Consider the following 22,712-nt stretch of genomic DNA (forward strand, 5'->3'; position numbering starts at 1 on the left):
TTATTTTATGATTTATGTTCTGTTCCAGGAAAAGAGAAACAAATAAAATAACCAAATTCAACACCAGTCATGCTCCACATTCCACCACAATGCACCAATGAGAGCGCAGTTTTGTTGCTAGGCAACTAACCATACTGAACACAACAGAGAGAAAATCTAGTAGACCTCAGTGCGCTCTGCTGGAGCAAAAGCCAAGAGTTATTTGTTGTTGTTGGTTTATTTATTTTTTTTTTAATTAAAGCAGTAATCCGCTAGTGACAATGTGATATTTATCCTTCATCACGCCAATGGCCTGCCAAACACTCACACAAGCCCTTGAAAAGCTTATTCTCAGCCTGTGTTTGGAAAGTTATCCATGTGGCCAAGGGAGTTGGGTGAGTGTAACTTAATAACCCTCGGAAAATGGGATAGGTTTGCACATGCTCAGTAAGTCAATAAACACTGTTTTGCTTTGTACAATATATTGTTTTGTTATTCAAAACTGGTGAGACAAACTGATGGTGTGACACTAGCAAACACTCCTTTTAACAGCGAAAGCCGAGTTTGAGAGAGCATGAGGACTTGGATGATGCAGCTTTAGAGGATCAGTTTATTCTTCTAGAGCTCCTGCGAAGCCCACAGTCACCCTGGCAAGAGAAAGGGTCCTGGAGTCCTCAGGCCTTAGCCCTGAGAGAGCTGGCTGTGAAGACCCCAGGAATTCTTAAAGGCAACTTCAAACATACGTTTTTTACAAGTCTGCGTATTGTTGACATGGGGGTGAGTTTTCTTTCTGTATCTTCTTCCATGTCTTGAATGAATATTTTCCTAAAAAATGTGTAAAGTTTTTATAAAACAATCCCTTTTTTAAGTAAAGAACATAAAGCAACATATCTCAGTGTTATGATGAAATGGCCAAGAGGTAAGCAGGCTACAATTACAGAAGGTTTTATTTAAGGAGACCAGTGAAAATGGAAATTAATGACTCTCACTTTGCAAAATCTCCATGTCACCACTATCTAGATATGTTGAGACACCTCTGGAGCAGGTTTTAACCTTGTTTTGATGCTGCAGGTAGTGTCATTGCCAAACTGCTCCAGGATCTAGGTATCCTGGGTTCAAACATCACCTCAGGTGACTCTCTGTGAGGACTGTGGTGTGTTATCCCTGTATCAATGTGGGTTTCCTCTGGGCACACAGGTTTCCCCCCACAGTCCAGAATACACATGCTGATAAGTGGTTTTGCAATGAACATTTCTCCATAGGTGTATGTGATGCCCTGTGATGTGCCATTGCCTTATCCAGGGTGTGTTCCTGCCTTATTCCCAATGATCCTGTTAAAGCTGGAGACCCATTATGACCCTGATCAGGATGAATTAGTGCCAGAAAATGAATAAAAGATTATATATCCTTAATGAGCTTTTGTGAATCATGAAATTGTGGCTCACTGCCTATAAAAAAAGAAATAAATAAAATGTAAAAATTCTTGATTAGTGTTTACATTCGAGCAATTCCGTTAATTTGTTGAGGGACCCCTAATCACACAACACTACCAAGTTCGGAAGGTGAAGCCTAGGACGAGAAGCACTGCCACATCTGCCTATGTCTTGTCATTGGCAGCTTAACACACTTGAAGGAAGAAGCTAACTTGTTCAGAACTAATGTAACAAGTACTTTGACAATGCTTATATGGCAAAATGGTTCAGAATCCTCCGGCAATGTTCTAATTTCCAAACGAGTAGAGGCTGTGACTGATGTAAAGAGGATAAAACTCCCCCTATTTCATAAAAAAAGCAACAGATGATCAGTTACCTACAAATCTTTGGCCATGCAGTGCATTTGAATAATTGTCAGGTAAAGCCATTTGTTGCAGCATTATTGTCTTGCACTGGATGAATCAGCATAGCCTTTTTTAAAATGAGACATTAAAGGAATGACACTGTTTAAAATGAAAAATTATTAAGTTCATCACTATATAGAGTAGCAGCCATATTGGGGACCTAATGATTACTCAGACACACAACCCATATTAAAAACTGTGGTATTTAGACTGTTTTATTGTTTCTGTCAACACATGTAGTGTTCATTTAGACATTAAAATTAAAACAATATAATTATGGTTCCCTGACCCAGTTTTCTGCGTCACATTTGTAAATGTTTGTTCATGTGTCAGTCAGTAGAGGAGCTCAGGTCGCATCCCAAATTGGCACAATGTTCCATACATTGTGCACATCACAGATAATAAAACTAATAATACAGACCATAATTAGACAGTAATTCAACAGGGAATCCTGAATGGTGTGAGTTTGAGTCCCCCTCCGGGTGACTGTCTGTGAGGAGTTTGGTGTGTTCTCACTGTGTCCACGTGGGTTTCCTCCGGGCACTCCGGTTTCCTCCCACGGTCCAAAAACACACGTTTGTAGGTGGATTGGCGACTCAGAAGTGTCCGTAGGTGTGAGTGTGTGAGTGAATGTGTGTGTTGCCCTGTGAAGGACTGGTGCCCCCTCCAGGGTGTATTCTCGCTTTGCGCCCAATGATTCCAGGTTGACTCTGGACCCACCGGGACCCTGAACAGGATAAATGGTTACAGATAATGAATGAATGAATGAATGAACCTGAATTGTAAAGCTGAATAAAAAAATTCATTGACATACAATGTACTCTGTAAATTTACAAACCACAATATTTTGACTTTCTGTGCCCTACGGAGGGTGTAGGGAGACATTTGGGATTTGCTGCGCATGGAAACCTCTCTCACTGATCACTCACACTTTCAAATAAAGAGAACTATTTTATTTAACTTTAAGCCAAACTAGAGAAATAATTTAGGAAGACAGTTGCAATCAGACAGATATTCCTGCTGGCTGTGGGGATCAAACTGGAGACATTCCAGTTCCAAGTACATTTGTGTAACCTTTAGGCCACAGCTTCTAACAATTGCATGTTTGTTGCAGCATGTACGTTTAATAAAACCTACTGTTTGAACTCTAAACTTTAGTGCACTTTGAATATAAAAAATTAATTATTTGCTCATTTCAAAATTGCCCATGAAATTTTGGTGCATTCTTTTATCACAGTAGTCCAATTAAACAGCACTGGTGGAAAATAAATTCTGCATGTCAGATGATTTGGCTTTAATGTAATGTCATCTCTTTTGTTGCTGCCTTTGCATTTTGCAGCCTGGTGGAGATCTTATCGTTCTGGTCTTTTGTAGATAATTGTTTGCAGCCCACTATTTTCCCATTCATGTGAAATGTCACTGTAAATAATATTAAGATAATATGTGCTTTATGATTGCCCAGTGAAAGATGCAAGCATTTGCAGTGAACCAACAGGAGGTTAAACCTGACACATTAATTTAAACACAAAATATTAACTGAATAACAGAATAAACATGTTTTTCAAAACAGAAAAATCACAACCCATTTTGATCCAAATATAAAATTCAGTAACAATTCAAATGATTTATGTTTTATTCCAGGAAAACAGACACAAATAAAACAATAACTAAATTTAACACCAGTTCTGCTCCACATTCCACCACAGTGCACCAATGTTGCCAGGCAACTAACCATACGGAACACAACAGAGAGAAAGTCTAGTAGACCACAGTGCACTCCGCTGGAGCAAAAGCCAAGAACATTTAGCAGTTATTTGTTGTTGTTGTTTTTTTATTATTTAAAGCAATAATCCACTAGTGGCAATGTGATATTTATCCTTCATCATGCCAATGGCCTGCCAAACACTCACACAAGCCCTTGAAAAGCTTATTCATAGCCTGTGTTTGGAAAGTTATCCATGTGGGAAAGGTTTGCATATGCTCAGTAAGTCAATAAACACTGTTTTGCTTTGTACAATATGTTGTTTTGTTATTCAAAACTGGTGAGACAAACATTTCAAATATCTTATCTAATTTTATAGTTGTGTTTAATATCTCTCTGAGGTTTTTTTCTTTACTTTGACCACTATTACACTGTTCTTTTGATTCAGATTTCTTGTAACTTAATTGTGAAAAACATTTACATTATTCTCAAAACATGGCAACACATTTCATATGAATATTTGGATGTTACATAAATTCGAATTACATTCGAACTCTTGCAAGTTATTTTTTCATAAAAAAAGACCAGTCAGAACTCTATTAAAATACATTTAAAAAATTTAAAATAATAACAATAATTCATCCATTATCTGTAACCCTTATCCAGTTCAGGGTTGCGGTGGGTCCAGAGCCTACCTGGAATCATTGGGCGCAAGGCGGGAATACACCCTGGAGGGGGCGCCAGTCCTTCACAGGGCAACACAGACACACTCACACCTACGGACACTTTTTTGAGTCACTAATCCACCTACCAACGTGTGTTTTTGGACTATGGGACTAAACCGGAGCACCCGGAGGAAACCCACACAGACAACACACCAACTCCTCACAGTCATCCAGAGCAGGAATCGAACCCACAACCTCCAGGTTGGAGCTGTGTGACTGCGACACTACCTGCTGCCCCACGGTGCCGCCATAATAACAATAATTCCAAGTGTTAAATAAATACATTTGGAAGTTGGTGTAGAATTTGAGATCTACTTGTTTTCAGACTTTAGACCTAACACCTAAAGTATTGGCATTACATTCCTGTTTCTTTTTTTAGTTTTTTTCTACTTTGCCCTAGAATAACTCTTGGGTGTGTGTGTATGTCCTTGAGACATTTTAGTCTCCTTTTAACTTATAGTGCTTTTAATACATAATATACTCCATCAAAAAGTAGTGAACAATATTTAGAAAAGTAAGTATTATTTGTTCAGCCATACCCAGGCATCATTGTCCCCCACAACTTCCACCAGCTCCTCTTGGGGGATCACCAGGCGTTTCCAGGCCAGCTGGGAGATATAATTCAACTTGTCTTGGGTCTATGCCATGGCCTCCTTCCATTTGGACGTGCCTGGTATACCTCCGATAAGAGGCATCCAGGAAGCATCCTTATCAGATGCTCGAACCAGGCTCCTCTCAATCACTGAGAGTACGCCCAGCAACCTGTCAAAGAAATAAATTTCAGCCCCTTTATCCTCAATCTCATACTTTCGGTCATTACCCAGAACTCCTGACCATAGGTGAAAGTGTGGACATAGACTGACGGGTAAATTCAGAGCTTTGCTTTATGGCTCAGCTATCTCTTAACCATGACGATCCGGTACAGTGACTGCATTACTGCAGACGCTGCACCTAACCTATGGTCAATCTCATGACCCCGCTTCCCATCACTCGTGAACAAGATCCCAAGATATTTTAACTCCTTCACTTGGGGTAGGTTCTCACCCACTACCTGAAGGGAGCATGCCATCTGTTTTAAAGAGATAACAATGGCCTCAGACTTGGAGGTGCTGATCCACCTATCAAACTCTTCACGCAAGGAAGCCAGAAGAGCAACATCATCTGCAAATAGCAGAGATGCCACCTCCTGAGTCCCTGAACGAAAGCCCTCCTGTTCCAGGCTACACCTCACCACTCTGTCCATGAATATCAGAAACAAGAGTGGAGACAAGGCACAGCCCTGACGGAGTCCAATGCCCACACTGAACAATCTTGACTTACTTCCGAGGATGTGAACACAACTCAAAACTCTGAGAGTACAAGAAAAGTATGGCTCGCCGGAGCAACCCTGGCACCCCATGCTCCCGAAGCACCGCCCACAGAATCTCTCGGTGAACACGGTCATATGCTTTCTCCAAATCCAAAAAGCATGTGTAGAGTGGAATCGCAAACTCCCACGCCCGCTCAATCATCTTTGAGAAAGTAAAGAATTGATCCATAGTTCCACGGCCCGGACGAAATCTGCATTGTTTCCCAAAAATCCTATGTTCGACTATTGGACGGATTCTCTTTTCCAGCACCTTGGCATAGACTTTCCCAGAGAGGCTCAGAAGTGTGATGCCATGATAATTGGCACACATTCTCCGGTCCCCTTTTTTAAAAATGGGAATCACCACCCGTTTGCCAATCCAAAGGCAATGTTCCCAAGGTCCAAGCAATATTGTAGAGACGTGTCAGCCAAGACAGCCCCACAGTATTGAGGGCCTTCAGTAACTCTGAAGGCCCTCTCATCCACTCCCAGTGAATTCAGCCAAGTCGAGTTCAGATTTTCACCATCCTTACTGAGCACAGCTTAAACATGTGGTGCACCCACATGTCCTTCCTAGGTTGCCTTTTCAGTTTAGGTGGGCTGCCCGGCCACCAGGTGATTGCTTTCAGACAATACCCCCAGGCCTGACTCGAGGGGTAGGTCCTGGTAACCCTCTCCCAGACAGGGTACACTTCCTTGCTGTTCTGTTGGACATAGTGTTGCTGCTTGGATCGTGTTTGTATGGATCTTCACTCCAGGCCTGTTCATCATGGGAGAGCCTACGAACAACTCTCCACAACATAGCCCTGGAGGTCATTAGACCACACAAGCCCTTCCGCCACGACAAGTCCCTAATCCAACAATGGAAAGTAAATATTATTATTATTTTTTCCTATAAAGTGCAACACACATTAAATGAATAATAAAATTGCTTTGCAATTGGTTTTAGCTCCATATAATAGGCACACAACATGGACACATACAGAGACTCTCACTCAGCTAAAATTATGCAGTACCTATCAAGAAATCAAGTTTCCTAAGATATAACATTCATTTTTTCAGCCTTTAATGTGTTCTTTACTTATGCCAACACATCTAAATTTTTTTTTTTTTTTGCCTTGGGGGGTGTTGGTTTCAACATTTAAGCCATACTAACTTCTAATATGACAGGCTTGTTTTTAAAAAAAAAATTTAAGATTTTACGCCTTATTTTAAACTTTGTCTGTTAGATTCTTAGTGTATAGTTCGTTTCTTGCCACCCTATTAATTCTAGGCTAAATCCTCACCAACCCTTAGCTTCAGATGATGACTATGAGATCATGTCTGACCCAGCAAAATTAGTGTGACTAGAGCATGGAACTCATACTCTACCCTGTTTCTTATCACTATGCAAAAGAGGCACCATGCCTTTGATGTTGTAACTTCAATAGTTTCTGAGCAAGCCTGCCCTCAATTTGGAAAAAAAAAAAGAAGGAAAAGAAAAACTTTCTTTCTACTTTGTAAGCTTTGGTTTAACTGCTACTCTGTTAATGTAGACAGCCAGATTAGTTTTGCAAGCGAGTGCTTTTTTGTAGTGTAAGATTTTTGATTATTGCCTCTAATCTCTGTGGTTTGATGACATTTTTCAGCATTAACCACATCCATGCATATCAACAAAGGATACCAAAAAGGATTTTCATTGGTTAGGCTTTATTAATAAGAAAAAACCCCATCACTCACCAACTCACTCATTTTGAATAAGATATACTGAGAAAAATCCATCCAGTAAACTCGAGTAGTAGACATGCAGGCATGCAAAGTGAACAATCATTGTGGTGGTACACTCAAGGGTACATATCCTTTACCTTTAGTTAAATTATTGTCACCTCATATATTTTCCTAATTATGGGTGGAGGGGCCTTCCTCATTATATTAGATTTTTTGATCTTGAAGTACAGTCCTGACAGAAAATATGGAGGTAGAGGGAAGATGAAGATGATAGTCAGAGGGGAAACTCCAAACTTTGCCATTGGAGGTCAAATGAACTGGAACATACAGCTTTTGTGGTCCTTTTATGTGTAAGATTTCCTTTATTATCATCCTGTCTCTTCTGCTGCGTATTCTGTGCCCAAAGCTCTGATGCTAAGATATGTTCACACAAACCTGCTGATCTTATCAGAGTGAGTAATTATGTGTTTGCGTTTGTGTGCACATTGCTGCTGGTTGGGTCCTTTGGGAAACAGACAAGTGTTCGTCATTTATATTTCCATTATTACTTCAATACTGTAATTAACTGCCATAACATTATAGCCATTTGCGTAATATTGTGTAGCTACCCCTGGTGCCAACAAAACAGCTCTGAACCATTAAGGCATGGACTCTATAAGACCTATGAAGATGTTGAATGCCAAGTTCAATTCTTCAATAATTACAGACCTCTTTTTACTAGTTATAATTTGTAGTCTCAGTCAACACACTTTACATGTATTAAATCCCTTTCATAGCACATTATTGAAGGTCATATAAGGGTTTTGGTTGGCCAATTAGCCCAGTCTATTAACCTTAATAATTAATTCCATGTTATGAATGTTATTGTTTATCCAAATAAATAACTATTCTATATTATATGAGAGTGCTGTTTTTATGTGTGGAATTTGCTGTCGAGTGTAAATCCGACAAAAATAAATTGCAATTTAAAAAAAAAAAAAATTGTATTTGTTACATCAAATTGTTACAAAAATTGTATTTGTTACGGATCAATCATAATAAAATTCATCAAACATATATTAATTTATTACTAGGGCGGCACGGTGGCACAGCAAGTAGTGTCGCAGTCACACAGCTCCAGGGACCTGGAGGTTGTGTGTTCGATTCCCGCTCCGGGTGACTGTCTGTGAGGAGTTGGTGTGCTCTCCCCGTGTCTGTGTGGGTTTCCTCCGGGTGCTCCGGTTTCCTCCCACAGTCCAAAAACACACATTGGTAGGTGGATTGGCAACTCAAAAGTGTCCCTAGGTGTGAATGTGTGTGTGTGTGTGTGTGTCTGTGTTGCCCTGTGAAGGACTGGCGCCCCCTCCAGGGTGTATTCCTGCCTTGTGCCCAATGATTCCAGGTAGGCTCTGGACCCACCGCGACCCTGAACAGGATAAGCGGTTACAGATAATAAATGAATGAATGAATCAATATTTAATTACTACGGCACAGTGGCACAGCAGATAGTGTCGCAGTCACATAGCTTCAGGGACCGGGAGGTTGTGGGTTTGAGTCCGGCTCTGGGTGACTGTATGTTTGGTCTGTTCTCACTGTGTCTGCGTGGGTTTCCGGTTTCCTCTTGTTTCCTCCCACAGTCCAAAAAAACACGTTGGTAGGTGGATTGACGACTCAAACGTGTCCGTAGGTGTGAGAGTGTGAGTGAATGTGTGTGTTGCCCTGTGAAGGACTGACGCCCCCTCCAGGGTGTATTCCCGCCTTGCGCCCTATGATTCCAGGTAGGCTCTGGACACACCGCGACCCTGAACTGGATAAGGGTTACAGATAATAAATGAACGAATCAATAATTAATTACTATTTATTGCTGACTCAATTACAGCAACAAAATACGCACTATTAACTAGCTTGTTTTAAGTATTTTAACTAAATACTGAATGTTGTCTAAACATTGAGTAAGAGTTGTGTAAGAGTTTTTCCACCTTAACCATGAATTCATTCATTGTTTGTAACCACATATCAAGTTTAGAGTCACAGTGGGTCCAGAGCCCAACTGGAATTACTGTGCACACACTGGACAGGGCACCAGTCCATCACAGGGCACCACACACTCACACCTGTGGACATGTTTGCATGGCCAGTCCACCTGGTTCTACAGCTGACTTAAGACGCCATGCTGCATAAACTCATTACATTTAAGATCATTTAAATCTATCATATAGAGCTATTTTGTCCACAAAGAGCACTCTGCAAAATCAAAATATTACAGTTTCACAAACACAAAAAAAGAAGACATTGTTGAAGATAATTTATTTTTTAAATTGAGTATAACTTTTGAATATGTTTTAAGTTAGAATCACTCAATCCAGTTAATTTCTTTGAACATTAGGGTTTAAAATGCAGAATATAAAAGACAATGTAATTCAGACTATGTTCTTTTATTGCTTAATGGTCCTTTTCTGGTGTTCACATGCCCGATGTTGGCAATATGGTGGTTAACAGAGGTCAAAATGGACACACTCAATGGTCTGCAGCTATGCCGACTCATACACAGCAAGATGCAATGTGATGTGTGTTCCGACACCTTTCTGTCAGTGTCAGCATTACCTTTTCAGCAGTGTGTGCTAAATTGTCTGTGGGTTTGAACCAGATGGACTAACCTTTACTACTCAAGCACACCACTAAGCCTTAGACACCCATGTCCACATATTTTCTGTAATGTTTCTAGCTATTTGTTTATCCACTACTTACTTTTGAATGTGCTAGGTCTCAGTCATTGATGAGGGCCTGCTGAAGTTCAGCTGCTTGGAAGAATTGGTGCTAAGCGCTAACCACATCACTCAGCTTCTTTCTGAGAACCTTCCAAAGACATTGCTGGTAAGGAACCAGGGCTGTGTCCAATCCATAAAAAGCTACATTGTCCATATTATTTATTCTCAACATACACATTCTTGTAGGCATTTGAAATTGTGTGTCATTCTGTAATCTGTGTCATGTCCATATTGTGTAAGCAGATGTTTTAATCTGAGAGATTTTTAGAGACATTTTTGGAAATATTATTAACACAGCATGTGATGTCGATAATCTGAATTATCATGGTCCATTAGCAACATTCATTCAATCATTATCTGTAACCGCTTATCCAGTTCAGGGTTGCGGTGGGTCCAGAGCCTACCTGGAATCATTGGGCACAAGGCAGGAACACACCCTGGAGGGGGCGCCAGTCCTTCACAGGGCAACACACACAGTCACTCACACAGTCACCTATTAGCAACATGAAATATTAATTGTTACATGCTACCAGCTACCAAATGTCAAATTAACCTTTGTGTTAGATTTTATTTAATATCATCCTGTCTTCTCTGCTGTATGCTCTGTGCCCAGAAAATGTGTAAACATCAGCTAATCAAATGGAGGGCTACAACTACAAAAGATACTTACCAGCTTTATGGAGGAATACTCCAAAGTTTGGAAAAGTTGTTAGATGTCTGTGGTTAAAGTATGAAATTAGCCTTAAAACATGATTATTTTCTTTATGTGCATCCCAGAGCTTTTTCAAATCAAGAAGTGTAGCTCTTTTGATCATTTTTATCATTTTTTTCAAACCAGGAAGTTGAACACAGGCTGTCAGTTCAATGACGTTATGCTATTCGTTCAAATTTTAGCAGTTTAAAGACAATATTGAATATACTGTATAATATGATTAAATGAAGTCTTTCAAAAGTATAAAAAGAATTCAGCCCTGGTGAAGACTGCATGTTACTGCATGAAGAATCTAAAAGATTATTTTGTATGTTGATTAATAGTTAAGCTGAACAATCACTTATTCCCCATGTCATATATTTAAAGGTCCTGGAACTTTATTCCAATCAGATTTCGAGCCTCAAGAGTTTGAAAACACATCCACCTCCTCCCCATCTCCAACATCTAGGCCTCGGAAACAATTGCCTTGGCTCTCCAGAGGATATCCAGTACTTCACTGCAGAACATTGGTGATGCTTTTACATCATACGGATTTTGAAAAAGAGGTTGGCAGAGTAGCTAAAGGTTCAAGTATATTTACTATAGTTCAAACATAATTATTTCTCTAAGCACTATTTTGTCATTTGTAAAAATTTGGGCACACAGTGAAATTATTGATGATTTTTCAGGTGAGAATAATATCTATGTCTAAATGTCTAAAATATTCAGGCCAGGGTTATTTGTCAGGAAGGAAAAAAGGGGCAGGTGAATACCGAAAAAGCAAATTGAACAAAAAGGGCAATCCAAAAATGCAGAAACTAGAAACCAGGTAAATAGTCTAAAAACTAAAGAAACAAACTAGAGAAGGCAGAGCAAAACAACCATGAAAAGAGTAAGTCAAAAAGCAAGGGTGAAAAATACAGAAAAGCCAACATAAGCATACACTTGGTAGGGAAACATGTGGAAACACTAATACTACAGAATGAGTCCCTGTTAGAATGCCATTTAAACAGTCCAGAGCATGTGCAACTAATCAGTACTCTAGAAGAGGGTGTACTCTGGTAGCGTCTGTAATGGAAAATTGTCCTTTTGTTAAGAGACATCTGTGACTATCTGTGATAGACATATTTTGTACAGCTCAGTATCCACTGCAGCTTCACAACACATTTTTCTCTAATCACAAATTTCTGGTTTAGGCTAGTTTTGAGAGCAGAGTGTCCTTTGAGTGAGCATAACAGGAGAAGGTGGGGGCAAGCTAGAACTGTATAAAAGATCACTGTGAACTTTTATCAGTATCCTTGAGCTTGTCTGCTGAGGGATCCTCTGCCGGCAGAGCCATAAACCTATTCTACTCTTTACAAATTCAGCTCCTGACTCTATTAGAATTCTTTCAAATATAGTATAAAGGATTCCACCACCACTGCGTCCCTCTCCTTTTTGACTTCCCAGAGGATTCTGGGAATTGCAGTATATGTGGTATGACATCACCCACCCAGAGGGAGTGAACAAGGATGATGACATAGGAAAACTACACCAAACACCTCCACTGACTTCAGGAGAAATGAGATGCTAAGCATGACTGTAGAATGGGATGATGCTGAACTGAACTTGCACCCACTGGGACAAACTTGAGGATGGGGGTAGGCCGATTGGGGAGACAAGCATCCAAATATATGCTTTGCTGGAAACCAACACCACTCTTACAGTTGTATTTCTCCCTGTCCATGGAGTCTTGAAATCTGCCTGCACATTTCTGGGAGTCCAATAGCATACACTGTAAAAAAAATCCATAACATTTACGGTAAAAAACTGGCAGCTGTGGTTGGCAGAATTTCACTGTAAAACATATGGTCACATTGGCAATCATAAATTTTACATTTAAGAACTGTTTTGTTTACAGTACTTTTATGTTAAAAAAAAACAGATATACATGATAAAAATGCCATAGTATTTACATAAAAATAACAAAGAAACATTGTTTTGCCATGAAATTAACATGTAAATTGTGTGACAAATGGGAGAATGGAGACTGAGATATAGTCAAATTTAGATAAAATCAACCCGCATCTTATTCAGCCCTTAAAAGGAGATATTGCTGAAAGGACCAAAGAAATGTGCAGTATTTGGGTGCCACACTCTAGCACTCAGAACACAGGCTGATAGTGAACTTTCCTGACCAACACACATCTCGTCACAACATGTACAGAAACACAAACCCACACACACAATTACACAAAATAATCACCCCAGTGCAACCCAAAATCAAAAAGTTTCAAAGACATAGTTTCTCAAAACAAAGAATCACAGAAAATCACAGAAAATATGGAGAAGCAAGGTATGCTGGGAGCTGCCTAATGAGTCTCAGCTCCTCCCAGTACTTGAACATTTGTACTGCCCCTAACCTTTTTAGAGTTTACAGTAATTTACTGTCATGGGTTTATAGTGTTCCACCGACATTTTTTACAGTGTATGCATAACATAAACTGGGGTGCCTGTGAACTCTGCCAATGGTGAACTCTGCTTCTTAGGAGAGGTACCCTCCATAGTAAATAGTAAATTTTGATTAAATAAAAAAGGACCAATGTACCTGGTTTGGAGTTTTTGTAATCCCCTTCAAAACAAGATGTCAATCCATACTCTGTACTAGGACTACAGAGGGGATAGGCCCTCTGTGTCAATTCAAGAATCCCTCTGTGCTGGATGATCCTTTAAACGTGCTGCTGGTTCTGCTCCAACTCATCCTTATATGTTTGATCCACTCGTAGACGGCCGGCACTTGGCTGACTGCCACAATGCTAAATGAGGTTGATAATACACAAAACAAAGACACAGATTTAAGATAGTAGATGCAGCAACTGAGGGGTTCTAGGCCATCTCTGCCCATATCACATATTAATGTTGGCCTTCTAAAGATGAATTTATTGCTAGAAGCTCTCTGTCCTTATCCCATAGTTACATTCTGTGGGAGGAAACTTCGGGGGAATAAAAAAACCTGATGGGTCAGGTGTGTTTCAGTTTGGGAGATTTACCAGGCTTGATAGACATTATATTTTTAAGATTTTTTAATTACCTCGATAAATTATAGATTGCTGCACAATACAGTGATTTTCTCAAATGACACATATTTACCAAAACACCCCTTTCTTCTTCTTCACCGTATATAAAAATATACACCCCTAACAAAGATTCAGATTCATTATAATCATAAAAAATAGACACTGTTATCAACTTGGAATTTTCTTCTTGTTACAGAAGTAGGCAAACATACAGCATACTATGGTGTAGCATGCTTCCTAAGATGGGAAACAAACCCTAACACTGTATGCTATACCAACAACAAACACTTAATTTTAGTCATGCAGTAAACATATGTCCTTTTGTCCCCTGTAGGCCCCAGCTGAAGTCTCTAGATCTAAGCTGGTGTGGTTTTACAGAGCTCTATCATGTAGTGGAGGCGCTATCAGCATTGCCTTGTCTACAGAGTTTAGTTCTAGTGGGTAACCCTCTGACCCTCGCATCTTCATACCCGGGCATTGTACTGGACAGTTTGCCCCGTTTACTCTACTTGGATGGAGCTCGTGTAACTCCAGAGGACCGTCATCAATTCAGAGGCTTTTCACAACTCAAAGGTTACACACTGAACTGAATGTCTCCAGCTTATACAGCTACAGTATGATATAAAACTAAATTAATGTAACATAAATACATTTGTAACGGATTTAACAAAGTATGAAACCATTCCTAAAGGCACTGAGACATACACTAATAACATAACACAACATATGGCCAAATGTTTGCGGACACGTGCTAATTCAAGTTTATGTCTGAAACGCAGAAAGACATCCTTAATAATAAGTGAATTTATAAAGTAGTTCACAGCCCCCTGCCAGGGATTTGTGTGTCCACTGACCCTAGTGTGTGTGAAGAATTGTTCACTAATGTGTGTTTGTGTGTACAGAGCAGATACAGATTATAGGGCTATAAAATCTCCAAACATAGCAGTGGATCTTTTTTTTTAAATGCATATTTTAAATAAAGTCCCTAATGACTTTTGAAATTGCAATTGACTTTACTGCTTTTCCATAACCAGCAATCTGATTGGCTCTTTATGCTGAAGAACAGGACATTTATCAATACACAGAATCCATGTTCACCATTATGAGAATTTTCTCAATTTCTGGTTTTACACCACACAACACCGCCGTCCTGAAAGTGTCCCAAATAAGCTTTTATCATATCCCTTGGGCTATTTTTTTTTGGCCCCAGGACAGTGGTGTATGGAGCCCTGCCCTGTGTGTTACTCATTTGTGTCACAGTGCTCATCATAATGTACAGATCTGATGTGCTGAGTAGCCTCACATGTGATATGCAGAAACACATTAGTCTGTGAGTTTCCTGGAGTGCTAAAACTGAACCATAATGACTAGAAGAGTCACATCACTTGAAACATATAGTCTTGGTATGCACCTGGACTGCGGCCCCGCCTATTTGTGACCCCTGCTCTAGATTCAATTCTTCCTAGAACTGTTGAAGCAATTTCTTGGAGATGGGCTGCTTATAATTACTCTTAATTTCAGAAAATAATTTTAGAAGGTATCACCACAGAGGTGCCAAAGGTAGTGGTGGTGTCACACAGTTTCATCTTATGACTGTGGTTTCAGATTCCACCTCAAATGACCCTTTGTGAGGAGTTTTGTCTTTTCTCTGCATGGGTTTCTTGTCATAGTGCAAAAACTCAAGTTGATTTGTGGATTGCAAGTGCAAAACGTGTCCATTGATGTAAGTTTGTGTGTGACTGTGGGGGTATGTTGTGCCCTGTAATGAACTGGTGCCCTGTCCAGAGTGTCTTCCTGATTCAGGGTAGACTCTGGAACCTAGCACAACCCTGCACAGGACAAAGGGGCTGAGGATAATGAATAAAAGAATGAATGAATATTAGAAAGTGTCCACAAACCTCTGGTCATACAGTCCTTTAACCAAGTAATAGTTCAAACAAATTCACATTTAGCAAGTTTGCATTACATTCTTCTGCTTAACACTGAACCATTTACATTCTAAGGCACAGTTTTTGAGGAAGCAGAGGTCACTGTTTGTGTCCAGAAGATTAAAGGTGTTCCTAAGCCTGCTTTGTTATTGGAAGAGTTCCCTGTGGTCAGCTACAGCTATTCAGCCTCCTATGAATTTCTTGATCAACCTCAATCCCAGGAAAATGTACGCCATGTTATCTTTCACTAAAATCTAGTTACAAATCAAGCAGGTATATTGGCCAGATGCTGGTTTTAAGTGTACGTTAATGGTCTGTATTACAATGCAGTGAAATTATGTTCCATTTTAACAAAGTATCATGCTTTGCAGACTAATGTGGAGAATCATATCTTGACAAATATTCACCAGAATCCACCACACCAAAGGGAAGGATCGGCATCTATCTTATGTCCTGGAGCAGATTTCCTTAAAACAAGTTGGGAACATCACAATAAAGGTATACCTATTTTGACAAATTGACTGATTAACACCAGTGATCACCTTGACTATTGAACATAATATGTTTCAGCTTTGGTAAAATGCTTTGGATTTCTTTAGCCACAGTATCACAAATCACAAAATGGACCTGAAATGAAGCTGCAATTAAAGGCATTTAATTGAACAATTAAAGGCATTTAATTGTTGAGACTTTAGCAGAAAAGATGAGTGTCTAATGGTTTTCTGCATAACTTATGGGCGGCTTCTAATAGTCAAAGTGAAATTAGACTAGTGGTTCATTGACATCACCCTTATTTCTTGAGTGGGATAACCAGAGATGTGGTCTTTGAACACAAGTGTGTAATGGTTTTATCTTTGGGAGACTATTCAAATAAATAACATGCCTCTCTCTGAAAGATAAGATATCTTTTAATAACAGCATTATGCGAGTCAGTGACGTTTAGCTAACATACAGGATCTGGACAGTTAGTGTTCTCCTTTAAGCCTGATTAGCTGTACAGTGGCATAATTTAAATAGTTGTGTATGAAGACCTTTCAGAGGCATTAAATTCTTCAGACTTTGTAAGTCTACGTAAGCAGGGCCCTTACATGGGTGGGGCCATAATTAAAAAGAGTTTGTATGGAATTTCTGATACATTCTCGCCTCTAGGTACCAGGATAATATCTATTTCATTATGAATCACTAGAGAAAATATATTTTGCTTCTTGAAGTACATAAATTCCTCTCCTTTTTCTCTTTATAAGGGCTTAATATTCCTGTAGTGATGAACAGTACACAGAAACAGGAATGGGCTGAGGTGATGGAGTTTAACTTCATGAGAACCAATCGCTTCAGTGACCTTACAGTACTAAAGAACTTCTTTCTCAGAGGTCTTTGGCTCACAGTGGAAGAGGAAAAGGTAGAATGTCATCTTAATTTAAGGTCCGTTATTAAAGCTTGAATAGGTGGATTGTCTTAAAAGAAGTTTTTGATATATTGCTATAAATCTTCTTTACATCCTGATAGCAATCAGTAAATCAAAAGCTCTGATGATCAGTTACTATAAAGACTTGAACCAAATGAATGGACTGGAAGGGTGGCACAGCAGTTAGTGCCCCATTCATACAGCTCCAGGGCCCTGTGGTTGTGGGTTCAAGCCCCGCTCCGTGTGACCCTCTGTAAGGAGCTTGGTGTGTCCTCCCTGTGTCCATGTTTCCCCCCACGATCCAAAAACACAGGTTGGTAGGTGGATTGGCGACTCAAAAGTGTCCCTAAGTGTGAGTGAATGGCACTGAATGAAATGACTGGATGACTCACCTGTTGACTACTGGGAAAAGAAGCCCTTCTAATTGTTCAATATCAGTACCTCATTTCACTGATACCCTCGTGGATGAATGACATCAGATTCTCAAAATAATATTCCAATATCTGATTATAGACTTCACAGAGTGGAAGCTGTTCAAATCAGGACAAATGTGGTTTAACGCTCACAGTAACGCTCTAATATCTAGTGTAAAAGAGCAACAAGAGTGGAGGCTGTAGTGTCCATAAATATTTGGCCATATAGTGTAGTGTGTAAAAAGAACAAGATGAAAATAATATTGGTTAATTACATTTAAAGGCAATAACAAGATATTTTAGAGCAGAGAGTTATTACAATTTATTACAAAAAAATTTCATTACAAGAAAATACTTTTTTTCCTCTCTAAATGACACTATTTGAAGGATTGAAGTTTTTTGAATTTGACCATTTTTTTTTCTAGCAGACATGAATGATTTTAAATGTAATAATGTATTAATGCTGATGTCTGCAGGTTGTATCGTGGCCTGCTCCTCCTGCAGAAATTGGTGGAACCAAAGCATCGGCAGATAAAAAAGGAAAAGAGGTAATGTAAGAGACATTGCAGTTTCAAAAGTCAAATAGTAGGTTCTCGTGTTTCTTCCAAAGAGTTTAAAAAAACAGATAATGTTAGAAAGATATACGAATTTTGCTCCATTTCTGTAAAACCCAGAGATGGAAAAAAGAAAGTTTGCTGCAGCCTGGAGATGGGGTTTGTGTATATAGTATTGTTACTTGGATTAACAATATTTGTAAATACATAAATTTATCCTAGTAACAATACTATGTACACAAACCCCATTTCCAAAATGTTGGGATGCTGACAATATTTGCATATACAGATTTTTCCAGATACTTTTATACTGTAAACATATTCTGTGTTGTCTTGTTGATGAAAAAATCCTTAGGTTCTTTTCTATTTTACATTGAGAAACATGATTCTTGGCACTAACATGTTGCCAGTTTTTTTTTTTTTTTTACACAAATTTACATTAATCTTTTATCTTTTGTTGCCTCTCCACAACTGTTTTGGAATGTGTTAATGGTATCGATTTTAAAAATGGGCATATAGATTTCAGAAAACAGTAAAATGCAGCAAAACATTTGTTTTAGAACAAATGATGGATGAGCCATTGTCCACATGCTTAGGCTCTTATAATATAGCTGCTGAGAGGCAGACAGAGTACACAATTCATTTCTGTTTTCAAGGTCACGGCATGCAAATTCATAAAATGTGTTGTCTGAGATTTAAAAGAGAGCCTTCAAATTGATTTATCCACTGCACTCTGTAGAGCACAGATCAAAACTCAAAAGATAAAAAGAAGAAAAAGGAAACTGTGATCAACTTGATTCACGAAGCACCTGTGAAGCAAACCCTGGGCTCTGTTCATGTGGAACTGAAAAATCTGATGGAAGGAAAGCACCAAATTCAGGTGGACTGTAACCTGGGGACTCTGCACTCAGAAGAGAGTGTTCGAACCACTGTAACCCGGGAGAAGGTAGGACCTAAAACATTGTGTTAATAAATTATATAAAAAGGTTACAGATACGCCCTGTGAAGGACTGGCGTCCCCTCCAGGGTGTATTCCCGCCTTGCGCCCGATGATTCCAGGTAGGCTCTGGACCCCCGCGACCCTAAATTGGATAAGCGGTTACAGATAATGGATGGATGGATGGTTACAGATACTAGAGTTGTATGTCATGTGGAAGCATAATGTTTCTTTCTGTTCTTTATTATTTTTTTTGTGGTTTTATAGTTCATTAAGTCATGATTTATATATCATTATAACATTATATATAATTTTACAACTAACTTGAATTGCCTGAGGGCAGCACGGTGGTGCAGCAGGTTAGTGTCGCAGTCACACAGCTTCAGGGGCCTGGAGGTTGTGGGTTCGATTCCCGCTCCAGGTGACCCTCTGTGAGGAGTTGGTGTGTTCTCCCCGTGTCCGCGTGGGTTTCCTCTCACAGTCCAAAAACACACATTGGTAGGTGGATTGGTGACTCAAAAGTGTCCGTAGGTGTGAGTGAATGTGTGTGTTTGTGTTGCCCTGTGAAGGACTGGCGCCCCCTCCAGGGTGTGTTCCCGCCTTGCGCCCAATGATTCCAGGTAGGTTCTGGACCCACCATGACCCTGAACTGGATAAGCAGTTACAGATAATGAATGAATGAATTGCCTGAATGTTGTTGCTCCTGTGCATACTAAATAATACTTTTACAATGCAATTGTGAAGTACAATTAATAAAAGTATAACCCCCAACATTGCAATTTTGATAGAAATGTAGAACTGCTATATAAAACCTTATAATAAATCAATCAAGAAATAAACAAACAAATAAAAACCTATACAATTAAAAAAATATGCAAAAATGTACAAATAAACAAATTAAAATTTATTATAAATGAAATAATTATCTGGGTGTTGTGTCCAAGAACATGTAATTTCAGTAGTCAGGTTTTGTTAATTCAGTATTTAAGATGAGATATATCGTATATTTGTCAACTGTTACAGCTTTTCAAAACATTTTGCATAGCTGCATGAACTAAATGAATTTTTTTAAAGTTTTCTATGGAAATCCTTAAACTACCAGCAGCTTTTTCTTATTTAAAACCTAGTCAAATGTCTACAGGAACAAAGCAAGAAACCTATAGAAAACAAGAAAACAAAGCCAAGTGGAGATACAGCAAGTGCTCAAAGGAATCTAACTCCTTCAAAAGGTATTGCTCCAGACCCTGATGTTTTTCTATTCTGCATTTCAAAAACAGAGCTACAGAGCTAAATTTCTTTTGGCAGAAGATCAATACCATATTAGAAAGGGTGTCCTCATGTTTTGACTTAGTAAATTAAAGAGTAAATTAGTTTCACTTTAAATTGCAAAATGAATTTATATAATTATGAAAAAATATTGGACACTGCAGTTTCCTGAATATCCACAACCATAAATGCCTTTAAATATCATATTATATTAGATTAGATTCATATTATATTAGACGCCATATTTAAATACCATATTAGAAAGGGTGTCCTGATGTTTTGACTTGGTAAATTAAAGAGTAAATTAGTTTTGCATGTTTGTTACATTAAATGTTTCAGATCATCAAACAAATTAATATATTAGTCAAAGTCAACACAAGTAAACACAAAAAGCAGTTTTTAAATGACAAAAATGTAACTTTTTGGAAGGTGTGTGTCCCATTACATCTGGCGTAAAAGTAACACCGCATTTCAGAAAAAGAACATCTTACCTACAGTAAAATAAGGTGGTGGTAGTGTGATGGTCTGGGGCTGTTGCTGGACCAGGAAGACTTGCTGTGATAAATGGAACCATGAATTCCGCTGTCTACCAAAAAATCCTGAAGGAGAATATCTGGCCATCTGTTCGTGGCCTCAAAGTGAAATGAACTTGGGTTCTGCAGCAGGACAATGATCCAAAACACACCAGTAAGTCCACCTCTGAATGGCTGAAGAAAAACAAAGTGAAGACTTTGGAGTGGCCTAGTCAAAGTCCTGACCTGAATTCTATTGAGATGCTGTGGCATGACCTTAAAAAGGCGGTTCATGCTTGAAAACCCTCCAATGTGGCTGAATTAGAACAATTCTGCAAATATGAGTGGACCAAAATTCTTCCACAGCGCTGTCAAAGACTCACTGCAAGTTACTGCAAACACCTGACTGCAGTTTTTGCTGCTAAGGGTGACCCAACCAGTTATTAGGTTTAGGGGCCAAACACTTTTTCACACCAGTGTATCTGAGTCAAACTGCATATTCATATTTGTGTCTCCTTTGTCTTTGAGCAGGAAAAGGTAGAGCGCGGAAGGAGAATGAGACTGATCCTCGAGCTGATGACAACTTCAATTCTATCACAGAGCCACTAACTGTAGAGTTCAGTGTGCAGCTCAGCAAAGTGCTGTGCGCTTCACAACTCTCAAACCAGACGACTATGAAATAAATAAGCTCTAAATGGCATTCTGTGTCATCTGTAATGTGACTAGAAGTTCCAGGATTCAATATGAAATAATGCTTTTTTGCTCACTTTGCTGCCACCATGACACAAATTAATTCAGTGGAAAAATTTTTTATTACTGATTATGGTAATGATAATAAAATAGAGAGTTGTTTATGTCAAAATATGATCTGTTCATTCAAATTTTCTTCTGAATTGAGCTGTAATAACGGGGACTTTGTCTCCTCCTTTGCTGCAGTGACAATCTCTAATTTCCTATGAAGACTTTACAATATACACACTTAGAAAAAAGGCATGCTACAAGTATATTATTGTCACTAAAAGTACAAACTGTTTAAATCCCAATGCAGCACTGAAACCTACAGCAGACTTTCAGCATTAAACTGCAGGATGTCTAAGTGGATTCAGGCCACATCATAGCACCGAGACAGCTCTAGTCAAGAAAACAAACAATCTTCTTGCCTCTGATCAAGGCCACGTATCCCTGTGGGTGCTTCTTGACCTCAGTGCAGGTTTAAATCTTACTTAACGGAACATTATCAATTCGTAAAAGTAAATAATTTATCTTCAAATTATTCTAAAGTAAGTTTTGGAATTCTACAAAGCTCTGTTGTAGGACCATTTTTATTTACATTATACATATTACCCCTAGGCATCTTCGCAACATTGCCAAGATTAGAAATGCCTTATCCCTGCATGACGCAAAAACATTAGTACATGCCTTTATTACTTCCAGGGGGTCAGTGGATACAGGGAATTATAGCAAACTGAGGCGCTGGTATCGTCCCATCGCTTCACACGATTATTCAGGTTTGTTGACGGTGGAGCGGAGGCATTCCAGAGTTTCAGGATGCTCCGACGTCTGTGTGTCCTTCTCGTTCTCTCCTTTTAGTGAAAGCTGTTATAATCAGATCTGTCATTAGCCACACATTAGCCTTGGTTCCTCTCAAGGTTTCTTGAGAGGAAACCTTGAATTTCCCCTGGGGATCAATAAAGTATCTATCTATCTATCTATCTATCTATCTATCTTCTTCCTCAGCTCTGAGGGAGATTGTCTTTGCTACTGTCACCCTTGGCTTGCTCTCCTGGGGGATTGTTACATTTTTACATTTCATGTTAAAACTATCTTTATTGGAATTCTGTGAAGCTGCTTTGTGACAACATCAGTTGTAAAAAGTGCTATACAAATAAATGTGATTTGATTTAA

At 39.0% G+C, this 22,712-nt stretch overlaps 1 protein-coding gene across 2 annotated transcripts; it reads left to right on the top strand.

Moving 5' to 3' along the window:
* The first annotated feature begins 192 nt into the window (after nt 1-192).
* Nucleotides 193-21,579, top strand: LOC136679696 (leucine-rich repeat-containing protein 43-like). Of its 2 annotated transcripts, none has more exons than XM_066658359.1 (12): nt 193-374; nt 532-756; nt 10,041-10,151; nt 11,124-11,266; nt 14,127-14,365; nt 15,796-15,947; nt 16,092-16,218; nt 16,965-17,119; nt 18,015-18,086; nt 18,832-19,038; nt 20,171-20,258; nt 21,339-21,579. In XM_066658359.1, the coding sequence occupies exons 1-12, from the start codon at nt 288-290 to the stop codon at nt 21,488-21,490; spliced, it is 1,758 nt and encodes a 585-aa protein (XP_066514456.1). In that variant the 5' UTR covers nt 193-287; the 3' UTR covers nt 21,491-21,579. The 2 variants fall into 2 exon arrangements, with proteins under 2 accessions (XP_066514456.1, XP_066514457.1); XM_066658360.1 differs by having other exon boundaries at nt 11,148-11,266.
* The last annotated feature ends 1,133 nt before the right edge of the window (nt 21,580-22,712 follow it).

Source organism: Hoplias malabaricus, chromosome Y (assembly GCF_029633855.1).
Source record: "Hoplias malabaricus isolate fHopMal1 chromosome Y, fHopMal1.hap1, whole genome shotgun sequence".
NCBI lineage: Eukaryota > Metazoa > Chordata > Actinopteri > Characiformes > Erythrinidae > Hoplias > Hoplias malabaricus.

Excerpts from the sequence above, each read along its gene's own strand:
- LOC136679696 (XM_066658359.1), top strand. The coding sequence starts at position 288 with ATGGCCTGCCAAACACTCACACAAGCCCTTGAAAAGCTTATTCTCAGC. Across the intron at positions 10,152-11,123 it reads ACCTTCCAAAGACATTGCTG|GTCCTGGAACTTTATTCCAA; the intron begins GTAAGGAACCAG and ends ATATATTTAAAG. Across the intron at positions 14,366-15,795 it reads AGGCTTTTCACAACTCAAAG|GCACAGTTTTTGAGGAAGCA; the intron begins GTTACACACTGA and ends TTACATTCTAAG.